Here is a 15,151-nt window from a genome sequence, read left to right as displayed (position 1 = left end):
TGAGCCGTGCTGGTTGCGCAGAAACGGCAGACATTCTGGATTTAAAGGCTCATATTAAATATTCATTTAGCCACACTGAGACCTGCATCAATAAAATGTAAAATTACAGACCGAGCTTTGTAATGATGTGAGTTATTACTCAATGAATGTGCTGCAGAGTCCTTTTCAGGGTGGCTCAGAGCAAGGAGGCATAAATCACCATGAGAAGTATAAGACTTAAAAACAATGCTGTGTTTTCCAGTTTCAGACTGCAGATACTTTGGGAACATTATCGCATGATCTTGGCTGCATTTAATGTCTCTATAGCTTTTCAAACATTTATATTATCCATAATAAAATTTGTTTCTGTCATGTAGCCCACACAGCAGAAACAGGCCGACAAATCATTATCAGCATAGATAGCATATGTAATTAAAATCCATCTTTTTTTCTCCTTTTGAGTGATTCCTCTAACAAAATATGCAAAGGGCAAGCTGTGCATTGCACAAATCAAAGGCTGAATGAGCATGCAAGAGCTCTGCGGGACTCGCAAATCATCTGCAATTGTCAGGCAAAAATAATTTGTGAAATGTGATGCTAACTTATTGCTGATAAGAACAACATGAACAGACAGACAGAGAGAAAAATAGATGGATGGAGAGAAACTCACGTTGGCCGTCCTGCCAGAGGTGTAGGGAGCGGATCTGGAAAAGAAGACAAGGGGATTTTTTTACAACAGGATAAACAATATTGCTCCCAGATTTTCCTCTTCACAAGCTGCCAACTACAAGCAAGAAACAGTCGAGACGGGTGTTGCTAAAAGGAGCCAGATCTCTTGCAGGAAAAGATGATTTGGTAAAAAACGTATTGTTTTCTTAAGGCAAATGTGTAAAACAATCGTCACAAAGCCTCTTTATAGCGACATCTGCATGCCAGTACGTTTTTAAATGCTCAACTGTCACCATTGTAACTGCTCTTACCGAATTTGACAAACAGCACGCCCGTCGTGGAAACCGTGCCATGACTGTTTGTGGCCATGCATTGGAAGTAGCCTGTGTCGGTGGTGTCCAGGTTGCGGATGCGGAGGCGTGATCCATACGGCATGGATCGATACGAGACCCGTCGGGGCTCCTGCACCACAGGAGCGTCGTTCTTCAGCCAGCGCACGTTGGGCAGCGGGTTGCCGGACACACGGCAGAAAAGCTCGGCTGTGTGGCCCAGAGAGGTGGTGATGTTGTTCATGGGAGCTTCGAGATGGATGAAGGACCCTGGAGGACAAAGATGGAAAAAGGAACGATTAGAAAGAAAAAGGGAGAAAGGGTAAATCAGGATAAAAAGATGTAAAAGGGGCGGCCAAGTGAGAGGAACCACCAGATGATTAAGAGAGAAAAAGACAAAAGGCATTTTATTGCACAAGGCAAAGACATAAATCAAACAACACTTACTGTCCTACCTCAGAGCCAGACATAAAGAGAAAAACATGCCTCTGGATAAAAATTATAGCGGTAAAACAACTCAATGTTTTCAGAAACACATATTCAAAGCCTGGTTCAGCAAGTTATTTTGCGGCTGCCACTGTGGTGACACCTAATTTGACTTTTCACCATGGCTGTTTGATGCCAGAGGGTTTCCCCCGGCTTGTGTATCAGCTTGTTATGCAACATTATCTTTGCTGTGGGTAAAAAGCAACAAGAGAAGAAGAGAAGACATTGTTAAGGAGTAAATACACGCCTATCAGAGCACACTGTGTGACAATGGTGGGTTTGGAAGGAGTTGGACAAGACAAAGAAAAACATTTCGGCATGTTTATCTCCAGGACCACATTTTTCCTCAAGGTGGTCAGGAAAAAAACAATCTGGAGGGCCACCTAAGAGTTTAATGTGCTGGAAAAACATTGGTGTTAAAGTCAAGAAAACCCTCTGGAAAGTTCCCTCAACCCAAAACCAATCTTAGGTATGCAGAAATGCTCTTGGTTTCACAAACGGGCCAAAGCAAACGAAGCACATAGAGGGGGAATCTCAGACAAACTTCAGTTTGTGTGAATGGAGAGGCTGAGGTGTAAAAATAGAGGCAAACACTTACATATGCAAGGACACCCACATGTTGAAATGCTTACTGTGTCATGCAAGTTCATCAGTTCAGTACTTCACACATTGAAATATATTTCTTTGTGCTTTGTTTGTTTGTTTGCTTTGTTGACTTTCTTTGACATCTCATTGTCTGATAGGTAGAGAGTTGCTGGACGATCAACAAATCCATTCATCCATCCATCCACTATCTATACCGCTTATCCTGTTCAGGGTCGCGGAGGGCTGGAGTCTATCCCAGCTGTCAATGGGTGAGAGGCGGGGTACACCCTGGACTGATCGCCAGTCAATCACATGGCCGACACATAGAGACAGACAACCTTTCACGCTCACACTCACGGGCAATTTAGAGTCACCAATGAATCTAACGAGCATGTCTTTGGACTGCGGGAGGAAGCCAGAGTACGTGGAGGGAACCCACGCATGCCTGGGGAGAACATGCAAACTCCACACAGAAAGACCCACTTCGTCCGAACAGGGGTTTGAACTAGGAACCTTCTAGCGGTGAGGCGACGGTGCTAGGTCAACAAATAACTTATTAAACTACCGGGTCTCGCTTCCCATCAAGAGTTTCCATATACTGTCATTTCCAAAGCTGCTCTCTCGTAATTAACGATGATGATTGCAGCAACTGATGACTCTAAAATAACCTCTCTCTTTTGCTGATGCAGAATGTTTGCACACTTCATTCAAGCATTATTTTGAAATGTATTTATTTTAGTTATTTGTAGTAAAGTTGTTGCAGAATAACAACAAAGCCCAACAATTATCGCCCACTAATAACTTCAGAATGGTTCCGTATTTCTGTCAGATCGAGATACGAGGAGGTCACAACATCTCATCATTGCCCAAAACAATCAACAATCTGGCTCCAATGATATTGTATCATTGGAGGAGTATTTTACATGTTTTAGCTAACTGTGGTTTTTAAGACACTGTGCTGTGATATAAAAAAGACCTGTGCTGCAGAACAGACGGACCTGTCTGCATATTCAAGTAAGTAACGCTGCCTTTTTCTCTTTTAGTCAACTTCTTTTGTTTAAAATTAACTTTTTATTGGACTAACCAAAGGACAAAAGCAGCTGGAGCATGCTGGTGCTCTTACATGGAACTCTCTGTCACCATAGCAACACTTGGTTGTGGTTGTGTGTGCAGCTCAGACTCCTGCAGTTAACAAATTGTCATGAGGTGTGTAAAACGAGGGCCTACAATGCGTTTGCCAAAAAAATAAGAAGTGGGCACATTTGTCTTGGCAGGTCTTGTGTGTACTCAAGCTCCTACTGGAGTGCAAAACACACACATACACACACACACAGGCATACTCACATTGTCCTCCCTAAACACCCAGGCTTAACACTAAAACGTGGTATTAACAAGTGTGTGACAATATGAGGAGACTCCCACCACCACAATCCACTCCCTTCTCACCCACTTTTTATCTGTCCTCCTTCCTCTACATACACTTAGCCATTACTACTGATGACACAGGTTACTCCCCCACGTTCATTCACTTCTTTACCCTTTCCTAGGTGTAGAATCATTTCTTATGTGTGTAAGATAGCATCGCCAGAGAGTTCATTTTCAAGTAGGAGGCAGACTCAGGAAGATTTGTTAAAAGGTCCAGTAAGTGGAAATGTATTCACATGAGCTACCAGGAAACAACAAGAGAACTATTAAGATAAGAGACTACGGATAAATTAAGTGATAACAGCACGAGTCCATGTGGCATGGCTTTCAACAGTCCGCTGAATAAATGTGCCTGTTTGGCACTAACCAACCTCACTACATGGCTGTGCAGGCCAATTATCTCTAACAAGGAAAATAACCTACATACAGAACTCATTTCTCACAGAAAGATACATTTCCAATGGTACTTGAATGCATCACAACATGCACTTTTCTTCCCATTTGAACCAAACTCAGCAGCTACTCCCACAGACATGGTAGCGCCCTTGACTGTATCGATGAGGTAATTGAAAACTTAACAGGCCAAAGGAATAATAATTCAATAACTTTATGAAACTGGAATATTAGAATATCAATGTAAGTAATTTAAATAACAGCCAGGTTGGTCTGTCAATATTCCGTCAACCTGCAATCAGGGAAGGTAGAAATCTAAACCAAATATAAAGCTTAACAGAAACAGACACTGGATAGAATTATGTATTCGAGGTAGTTAGTAGAATCCTTGGTTCAAGTAATAAACTTGAGGATTTTCATGTAAATAAATGTCAGTTAAGTCACCATCTATCGCCAAATGATAGATAGGCGCCCAGTTAGTGACGCGTTTTCCATCAGCCAGCAGTGGTTGGTCTGCCAGAGAGGGTAGGCGGAGCTAAGCGGCTGCTTTTCCGCTCTCTGCAAGTGTTGCGAGTAAACAGTAATCTACTATGGCTGAACAGACAAAGAAAAGATGGATGACTACAGATACAACTTCAACAATAAGTGAAAATCCAAAGAAAAAGAAACAAACTCGACGCTCAGATGAAGCAAACAGTCTGAAAAGGAAAGCGACCGTCAGCGAGGAAAATCAAGAGTTACAACCGGAGCCAACCGTGGACGTCACACATGCAGCACTGTCTGGATATCTGGGTTAGTCTGGATACGTGTGCTCCCGCAATTACCGTTCATCGCCATAGGTGTCGCCAAAGAGAACAAACTGAGATCTTGGAGATTATCACTTTAACATTATGAGTAATAAAACTAAATAAGTGACAGGTGTGGTAAGAGATGGCTTGGAGATTATAGATATATAAGTGACAAATAGCATAGTTGGGTTCACTTTATCACAATAAGTTGCACCATTCTTTCTTTATAACAAACCTTTTTTGCAGAGTTTAAAGAACAGCAGAACACACACAGTATATTTAAGGCACCGACACAGACCCCTGTGTCCTCTGTGTGATCTAATAAGCCCTGAAACTGAATCATCAAGGCACAATCTGATAATTATGTACAACCTACTACAGCACTGATTATGGTTTATTGACAGCCAGGTCTAACTCTGATAAGATTATACACAGAGAAGCATGTTCTGACAGATGGGAATGCAGAGGAACAGACAAAATGTACCATGTGTACGAGTCCCTCACAGACTGAATGAAAGAAAGTGCAGCAGTGTGTAAAGGTAATTCATGTCATTCGATTCTTTTCATAACTTGTTTACTCATCTTCTTCGGTTTGTTTTTTAATCTAATCTGCCCCATCTGATCATGTTACCATTTGTAATCACTTTGAATGTCACCAGACGACAGTAAGAGTACTCAGAGAGAAGAGGTGGCTGTGATCATTCTGTGTCAGGTCAGTTTCATTCAGTACAAATACACCTTCATTAACTTTTACGCTGCCCTGCTACATACACGTAATTAGGCATTTAAGCCAACTTAAATTCTTGCAAATTCTTGAACAATGTCGTTCAAAATAAATAAATAACTTACAAACACAACACATACAAAAGATGCAATCATACATAATGTGCAATGCTGACAACAATCCTAGAGGTGATTTAATCAAGAACACTTGGATCTACAGACCAGTTGCTTTCGGCTGTCTCAAGGTCAAAGGGGCGACTCTGGAACGCTCTGCCTCCACATGTCCGGCTGTCCTCTGCCTGTTTTTTAATCAAACCTCACACACTCTTTTATTCTTTGACCTTTGGCTCTGCATGAGAGTTTAATTCCTTTTCCTTTCCTATTGTTCTGAACACTTTTTTACTGTTTTTATTGTCCTGTTGTTTCTAAATTTGTCCTTGTGTTTTATTGTTGTTTCATCGTTTAATATGTTTGACTGTACAGCACTTTGGTCAACCGTTTTAAATGTGCTTTATAAATAAATTTGGACTGGAGGTGTGCAAAAACACCAACTGGTACAATCTGAGGTCACTGCTTCTTGTGATCCTTCTGTCCTGTATGACAGCGTGTGCGTGCATGCTTATTTCTGTGCATGGTTGTGTTTTCACTTTGATTTGACCTCCAAAATATCAACACAAAGTTGTGAGGGGTGTGCTAGGAATCTGTGCCTGTACACTGTTATGAGTTCAATGTGGAAGCAACACGTCACTGCCCTCATATGCGCGTTGAGTCTGACATAATCTGAAAACAAAAAGCACATGATGTATTGAATAAGAACAAAACCGCTCTTAAAAGTAAGACGTGCGTTTCGTCAATATCATTTAATTCGTATAATAACTGACAATAAAGAAGCGGGGAGGAGAAGAAGAGAGACAAGAGGAGGAGACGGGGGAAGAAGAGGAGAAGTGAGGAGGAGAAAGAAAGAGATGTCCTGCAAATGTCTGTGCAACAAAGCCGCTCTGTTTGTGATTGTCTCGTGGTGAGTGCCGTGGTATTTGGCACCAGGAGTACAGTGAATCTCATACCATCCCTGCAGACTGGCCCTTTAATGTGGCGGACGACTGAATGGTGCCCTGTCATCAGGCTGCGTTTTCTCGCAGCGGTTCACTGTACAATCAAACACTGACACGCAGGCACACAAACATAAACACAAGCACACCCACACAACCGCAAAACACACAAACTATACAAGTTCCCAAAGCTAAACAAGTCACACAATACCTTCTCATTTATTCTGTATGTGATTTAACGTCCACGTTTAATAACACACGCAGGAGGAGAGCTGTGCTAGCTGTGCAGGCTGCTCCCAGCGAGACGCAGGCACAGAAACCTGAGCGGCTGCACAGCTAACTAAACATACTCCGAGGATACACTGAGGAGCTGGGACTGTAGCATTGCCAGCTACGCTAAAGGTGAATTTCATTAAAGTTGGGTCAATCTCCAGCAGAGAAAAAGAGAGAGAGGAAAGGAAGTAAAGGAAGCACAACGGGTAAAAGGAAACAAAGTGAAAGAAAGTAAGAAGAGGAGAAGGAAAGCCCCGGGGAAAAAAAGTTCGGTAAACTATCATCGCCCCTGATTTCAGCCAAATAATGAGCCTCTTTCAGCGCGGTAACTTCCTGCTACTGATGCACACTGATAGAGCCACGCTACCTGAATGCTGTCTGCCTGGACAATCAAAACCATTCCCCGCCTGCAGACAAAACAAGTGGTGCAATCACCATCCATCCATCAGATAAGAAACAGATGTTAGTCACGGGGCTGAGCTCAAATTGACACACACATGTAGCCCTGGTTGTTTTTTAGATGTCATGTTGTTGTGGAGGAATAAAACTGTTTGTATGATTTGTTTGGAGCTTCTCCTTCATCGTATTTATGACTTTTTAAACATCCCTGATTGGTCATTATAATCGTTATCCTTCCTAAACTGCTCAGTCGTGTCTGTAAACTACTTCTGTCCTCGCTGTTGTTGTTTTTCGTACACAGAATCTGTGGGGCGGATGTTGTGCGAGCTTTGACTTTGCAAAAGATGAGCTAAACAAACCAGAGAAAATGAGAGTGCTAAATAAAGGTCAAGTTCAATAAAGTCTCATGGTGAGGGGCTTCCAAAGCAGGGTGCCTTCGTGGGGGATAAGGCGGATGTCGGATTTCCTAGCTAAGGGGAAACAGAGGAGAGGGGGGCGAGATTTGACTGATAACTCTGGAAACAGTGTGAAAAAAATATAGAAAATATGGACTGAAGCGTTGGAAGGAGAACAGCCTCGCTAACCCTAACCTTGTAAGAATCACTATTGATCGACTAAAAGGCTGACCAACACTGGACGAAAAGGACTAGACTAATTTATTGATCTGTCAAATATCCATATCCATGATAAAATAAGGAGGTAGTAATCAATGTGGGGCTGACAGATATGTTCAGAGTTTTGTAGGGTGTAGGGTGGAGTCAGCTAAAATGGGCCAGATAAGGTTGGACCATCATAGCTCTTTAAAATTTTACAACCAATAACAATGACTGATCCCGAATCGCTGCTACAACCCTAACTGGCATATAACAATAGCTTTTATTGGTCTGAGTGTGCTGAGGTAGACAGGGCGTGTTACATGAAGTGAAGGAGGGAAATTGACTCATCCCGAATAAGGGGTATTAAGGAATTATAATTACAACTAAGCAAAAAGTTTATGATCAATTATTTGACAGGCTTCTTTAAATAAAAAAGATTAAAATCTGAAAAGAAACATTTTAGGCACTGGCACGAATTTAGCTCAACCGGTCAGCTAAAATGGGCCGTGATTTTCAGCTAAATTGGGCCATATAAATATACACTACCACACAGAAGAAAGACAAGTTTAAAGGTCCAATTATGTATCCATGCAAAATCTATTTTTAGTTAAAGATTATTTTTTTGGCTTTTGCCTTTATTGGATAGGATAATTAAAGATAGACAGGAAATATGGGGAGGAGAGAGTGTGGGATGGCATGCAGCAAATGATAAGCAGACTGGGAGTCGAACCGGCGATCAGTGCAAAGAGGACTGTAGCCTCTGTACATGGGGCGCCTGCTCTACCTACTGAGCTTAACGTGCACCCCATCCGTGCAAAATCTTAATAATGCTTTTTAAAAACATGTGTTGCAGAGAGTATGACAGGTGGACAGGCAGAGACGGGAAGAAGAGAGAAAGGAGAGAGGAGAAAACGACAGGAAAGGAAGAAGGATTACAATATAGACCAGTTTGCAAAGGCACCTTAGTTAGTAAAATATGATTGGATCTCGTGCATAGCGTATTTGATGGTCGAATCGGTGATTTACCAAAAACTGGCCCATTTTGGCCGACTTCACCCTCGTGACAGCATCTGAATCTTCTGCTTGAGACAGAACTAAAACTAGGTCAGTGGAAATGAGAGAAATGCAGCGCACCTGTGGCTGTATTCCCACATGTTGAGTGGATCAATGTGGAATTTGTTCCATCAATTATTCTGTAAAGTGGCCCACGCTGGGACGTGGGTGTTGTCTCGGTTGCTGACAGTGACCACTCAGAGAAGATGTGTAATTTTAAACACATCATTGAATGTAATTTTAGACAGCACAGGTGGGGTTACAGCTCACTGCACCATGTGTTTAATAAATGATGAACACATGACATGTTGGTTAAAACAGATGTGTTCACAGCTATTACAGTATTAGTGGAAAGAGGTCTGTTGGGGAATTGTGGAGATGGAGCCCTTCTCATGGTGTGCGAGTGTTTATGTGTGTGCTGTTACCATCATTAGAGGTGTTCCATGAGTTGGTGGCTATCACACTGGGGTCTTGGGGAAAGTCAGACCCTGTGAACAGAGGAAATGGAGAAGACTATTAGCATGTTTCGGACTCTTTGGCCCTCCCACATCCTTCGCTATTTCGTGGAAGCACATATGAAAAAATGCCAAGCTATGAGCTTCACACTCAAACACTGGGAATGCGACAAACATGGCATTCATTGATAGTTTTGTTTCTACTGAAACTCATCGACATAAATATACCCGATTGTCCCAGTCAGTGTCTTCTCTTTACCCATGTTTAACATTAAACATGCTACTGGGATTAAATGAGAAAAAAAGCAAGGAAACCAACTGTAGACATGAAATTCACCATGACATCACCCACTGATTTGTAAAACCCACTTTTGAAGCCTTGAGTTCAACTTTTTGGTGGCCATCTTGGTTTTTTTTTTGACCCAGAAGATACCGTATATGGACGACAGAGTGGCTAAGCATTGTACATCTCTATCCAGGTAAACCAAAGGTAGCTCCACCTCAAAGCATACTTTGTTTTATCATGGATTTTACTCATCATGCCGGTTGAAGACTTGAAACTTGCAAGTAAGACCATAAACTCATTAGGAAAGTGTTGAGAAGTATCTTCGCCTTCTCATAGACTTCTATACAATGAGAATTATTTTTGATACCAGCGGACTTGCTCCTAGCTGGTCATTCCAAACAAAAGGTTAAGGCAATTTAGCATCAGCTTTACCCTTTGAATCCAGAGGCTACATCCAATTCTTACATACAGCCTATGAAGGAAAAATCCACGTACTTCGTTGTAGCGTAACACTAAACACACCTAAAAGCTTTAGTTTGGATCTGCATGCATTTAGAGGGAAGTAAATGTCTCTTGCCCAGACCTTCCGTGCCAATCAGATGCCCCTAAATTTATTTTTAAAAAACAAACTAGAAAATAGCAGCAGAAAACCGACTGCACAAAGACAAAAACAAACATTGCTTTAAGAGTTGCCCAACTTAATTAAACAACAACACTGGGGACAGCACTGTACATTTTCTAGTGTAGATCAGAGGTTTGAATGTATAACAGGGAGCCGACCAGCGAGCCATGTGGACCTAATGCTGCATTATTACCAGCTGACGACAGAGCGGCCCTCTGCTTTTCATTACAGGAGAGAGGAGGCAGAAAAATGGGCTTCAGTGTGCGCCGCCGCAGGTCACAAGTTGATTCCTGACAAATGAAAAGGCCTCTGCTGGACTTCAACATGCAGGAATGACAAGGATGGAAGCTGAAACAGTTTTATCTCTGCTCATTCTTTGGACACCGGACAACCGACGAACGCTATCCCACGCTTACAGTGAGTTCTTCTTTACAGGCTGAGCCAATATGTGTGTGTGTATGTATGTTGGTGCAGGCTGGGATAGTTTAACATGATGAATGAGTTAATGGCTGCCAGCCAACTACAGGCATGCATCTTACATTTACAAACGCATGCAAAAGCACACATTTTTCTGCAAACATAACCTTCCTTGTACATGCTGTACCTAAATATGTTTCAGGAACACATTTAAAAAAGAACTTTATACATGATTTTACAACTCGGAAACATTATTGTTGCATGTGTGGCATGCAGGGTGACAGTTGGGAAGTGTTAGAAGAGAAAGTGTGCAGTGAAACAGGACCAGGCGCCTCACACGGGGTCATGCTAATTGGGTGATAATGTGTTGTTTCATGCAGGCTGTGTCAGGATGGTAACGACTTTGTGGTGGAGCTTGTGAAATGAGCTGTGTTAATGAGCAGAGCTCTGGGCCTCTGCACCTGTTAGCGAGGGAGTCTGGAGGCTAAAAACAAGAGGCTGGCACTTTTATGAGTTGTGGTCAAGATTGTTACAGATTTGTAGGTAACACTGCAGGGCTAATATGCGGCGGGTTTTAGGTCCTCCGAGTTGTGTTATGGGGCCGAAAAAATGACCTTTTGTGTAGCGAGTCTTGGCCCCAAGGTGAGTCTAGCTTCTCGCTGCGTTCTGGGTGGATGGGCTTAAAGAAACAGAGAGCTCTTGTGGTTGACAAAGGACAGAAGAGAGGGGGAAGTTGCAGCTCACTAGCGTCACTAACACAGAGCTATCCGAGTGCAGCCAGGTGAGAGTTCAATAGAGGGGCTGGACATGGGAATACGAGGGGAGGGGGAGCAGGAGGAAAGAAGGGGTACCATGAGGAAGTTTATAAGTGTTACGGAGTGGGTGCAGGTGCGAGTTTGTTTAATCTCTCAGGAAATTTAACAGTGGCACATGTGATTTTATTAAATTTTGCAAAGGAAAAAGTTGTCCAATAAGACTCATTTGACTCTCTCCCCTCTCTTCTACTTTATATCCTCTCTATTTAGGTCACATCTGTTAGCGCTCTTTCATTGAGACAATCATGTGGAATATCTGGGATGAACTGCTAAGTAATTTTGAGATTAGCTTTCTAATGTTTCCCAGGAACAGAGGGAAGCAATTGCATTGCGCCCATTTGTTAATGAGGGCCTTAAAATAGGCAGCTTCACAGCGCCCGTGTCGGTTTAAATCAACGGTTCTAGCAGTCACGGTTTGGACCCTGATTAGATCATGGTCCTGATTCTGAAGGTTTCACATATGTTAACTAGGTGTGTGTATTTCAAGGATGCTGGTCTGCTGGTATGAATCACTGGAAAGGATCATGGTTCAGGATCAGGTTTGGATGGCAGACCCTTCGTTAGACAATTTGTAAAAGTAATAGTACAACTAATTCCACTGACTTTGACCTCAGTCTGCTGTTAGCACCTGTTTTCTGACCATGATTCAATCTAGTTCTCTTTTAACTGTGATCTCCACCTTTTCCAAGGACGTTTGGTTGCCTTTAGTTTACAAAAACTTAGTATTACGTTGGCAGATCAGAAAATAGTCATTTGAATGCTTTCTGTTAAAGTAATTTGGCTGTATTGAAGGGGTAAGGACAAACCATCTATCTGTTATTAGGGATAATCTGCTGACAGGATTGCCAGATCACAAAATACTTCTATGTGTCCATTTGGAAGGCAATGAGACAAACTTGCTTTGCCTTTATTGGGAAATAAACGTACATTTCCGATCATATGCGGATGTCCTTACTGTCTGCATAATTCATAAAAGAATTACAGTTTCATTTAGCGACTTAGCGGTACATTCAGGGCTTACCTTAGCAGTTGTTCAAAGCTATTTTGGTATTTTTGAGCAGTTATTTCAACACTAAGAGGGATTAATCGTGACAATATATTTTAAATGATATTAAATACTACAACAAATACTTTAACTGCTTTGATGACCATTATCTTAACTCTTAAAAAACATTGTTTTACAGTAAATTCCCTTTAAATCATTAACAGAGAAGCAGCATAACCTGGATCAGAGCTGATGCACATGTCCATAGCTTGTCAGCAGCAATATGACAAAACATCAGAGGGCACGATGGTGAACATGCATGAAAAATATGGCTTTTTTACATTCTTTATATTAGCACCACTTTCCCCTTTGTGCATGTATTTCACTTTTCAAAGAGCTGCAAGTTTTGGAACATAGTTTTTTTCATTTTCAACCGAGTGTCAGTCAATTGGCAACACAGTGGCAAAACATACAGTAAATGCTTAACATGACGGTGCCTTTGAGAAGTCCAGACATGACATCTCCACACAGAAAGTTCCATGAGAGCAGCCTCTGATCCTCATCCAGCTGTATTTGGCTTCTCATGATAAAAATCACGCAGGGACACGAGCTTAACCCCTGTAAAGCTCTGAGAACTGGTGCGACTTTACTGTGACAGCAGCATATGGGAATTAGAGCAGAGCTTTAAACTTCAAGGCATGGGAATGAGGGAGAGGCCTGACGTAAAGAAAAGAAAAACCAAGGAGAAAGTGAGAAAGAGGGAGCCTCCGAGGGGCAAAGCTTTGCCAAATCAGAAATGTTCAATTTGAGCAGTAATGCGTAGCAACTAATATGCTGTTATATGGTCTGAGGGGCTGTGTTGGAGCCAGGCTGGTTGTGGTGGTGAGTGAGAGTGATGTATGAGCTCGCCTGGTCTGTTATTAGGGCCTCTCCCGAGGTCCTCTTCCTTCCCTATTAGCTGGAAAACTGACCTAACTCTGGGGTTATCTGGAATACACGCAAAACCGACATTTTCACAATAAAGCTAAGTAATATTTCTGGTTAAAGAGGTGAAAGATGGATATGTTTTAAAGAGGAAAATCCTGGCATGATAATCATTTCCTTCTACCATTTGTCTTCAACAGATCCATCCAGTTTCCATCAAGCCTTTGCCTGAGTCCAAGACCCTTAATGCGCCAACTGGACCTAGCAGACTGATGCGTCTGGCATCAAGACATGAAACAACAATTCTGCAACTAAAAAAAATACCCATCCAATAAGCATTGCAGAGGAGAGTAACAATTAGACAATCAGAGCCCTAACGAGTCTCTACTTCTATTCTATTTCTCCCACATTAGCTTCGCTGCACTGGCTTCCTGTGAAATCTTGGATAGAATTTAAAATACTTCGTATAACCTACAAAGCTCTTAATGGTCAGGCACCATATTATCTTAAAAAACTAACGGTGTCCTCTTACTCCTCAAGAACATTTTGTCCAAATATGAAGGCCTGCTTGGTGCCTTAAGTCTCCGAGAGTAGTATGGGAGGTTAAATTACCAAGCTCCTCTTTGGTTCAACCATCCATCAGTTTGGATCCAAGAGGCAGACACCATCTCTTTAAAAAGTAGGTTTAAAACTTTTTTTTAGTTGGCTAGCAATGGCTCGCCTTGCACCAGCCCCTAGCTATGCTGCTATAGGCCTTAACTGCCAGGTGGCGTTTGACTTTATACACCGATCTTCTGTCTTCTCCTTTTCCTAGGTTCCCGTAAATCATGGATTCCTTTTGTTGTTGCTGTCAGTCTGTCTACCCTCTGTCTGCATTTCTCAGACAAGTGTGAAATAGGCAGCTAATGTCCCACTGTGTCCTGAATCCACAACCAGTCTAACCACCACAGAGTGCTCTCGCTGCCTTAATGAATTATTAGCACAATTAGGCTCAAGATTGGAAAATGAGCGGAAAGTTACAGTCAGCTGGCAAAAGGACGGGGATTTGAGTAAATGCCAAGAGGTAAAGAAGGAAAAAATTGGTGAAGAGTGAGAGAGAGGAGAGGACTTGGTAAAAAAATGGAGGGAAGAAGACTTGGAAAATGTGAGAGTGCAGAAAAACAGCATGAGAGAGAGACTTCATGATAAACCCAGAGCGAAGGAGCTCGTAAAATTAGCTTTTTAAGAAGTGGGCTTCGTTCCCACCAGGTTTGTGTTGGCGGGAGAGTTTATTCGCTGTCATTGTGTTGAATGTAAATAACTGTTACAGTGGACATACATGGGCATCGCAGAGTAAATGGACTGATAGCCAACAATAGGGACAGAACAGACAGGGAAAAAATAGGTAGAAAGTAATTCTGGCGACTGGAATTCCAGTTTGTTACAATATAGTTTTTACTTCCAGAGTTCTGGCCTTTTGTTAAAGATCTGAAAACTTTGAACGTGCCGAAGTAACTGCAGAGATCTGGGAATATAGTAACACGACTACAACAAAGGCTAATGTGGCAAGAACGGACGTTTGACAAGCCATAAACAAGATAAAAGATCAACCAGATTGTGTAAATTTAGAGGAAATTTCAGTCATTATTCTTTATTGCACAGGAAATGTTTTGGCGAACACGCTTGCACCAAGTAAAGTAGACACAAACTGGGCCAGGTAGTCTGTCTGTAAACTGTGGTGGATTTATAACATACTGTTTACGCTTTGCTCTTGTTTTTCCTTACGGTTTAATTTGGGGGTTTGTTAAAATGTCTTATTTCTTACCCAGTCCAACTTCCTTTTTGCAATGTTGACGCGTGCCCTACTCGGCAAGTACCATGTTTTTATAACAAATTTTTAAAATGCCAAAATTACCATTAA

The 15,151-nt window shown here is 42.0% G+C and overlaps 1 protein-coding gene across 1 annotated transcript in view; it reads right to left on the bottom strand.

Moving 5' to 3' along the window:
- The window catches only part of ror1 (receptor tyrosine kinase-like orphan receptor 1), a 159,604-nt gene that overhangs the window by 38,906 nt on the left and 105,547 nt on the right, over positions 1–15,151 (bottom strand). Inside the window, exons 2-4 of the mRNA XM_069680270.1 lie at positions 9,173–9,235; positions 960–1,247; positions 650–683 (exon numbers count right to left, since the gene is read on the bottom strand). Of these exons, the coding sequence (XP_069536371.1) occupies positions 650–683; positions 960–1,247; positions 9,173–9,235 (385 nt within the window). The remainder of the gene's footprint in view (positions 1–649; positions 684–959; positions 1,248–9,172; positions 9,236–15,151) is intronic.

This window comes from Semicossyphus pulcher, unplaced genomic scaffold (genome assembly GCF_022749685.1).
Source record: "Semicossyphus pulcher isolate SPU_LCO1_2020_fin unplaced genomic scaffold, fSemPul1.0.p SCAF_4, whole genome shotgun sequence".
Lineage (NCBI taxonomy): Eukaryota > Metazoa > Chordata > Actinopteri > Labriformes > Labridae > Semicossyphus > Semicossyphus pulcher.
Note: the sequence above shows the minus strand (reverse complement) of the source record. Positions and strands in the feature narration are given on the sequence as shown.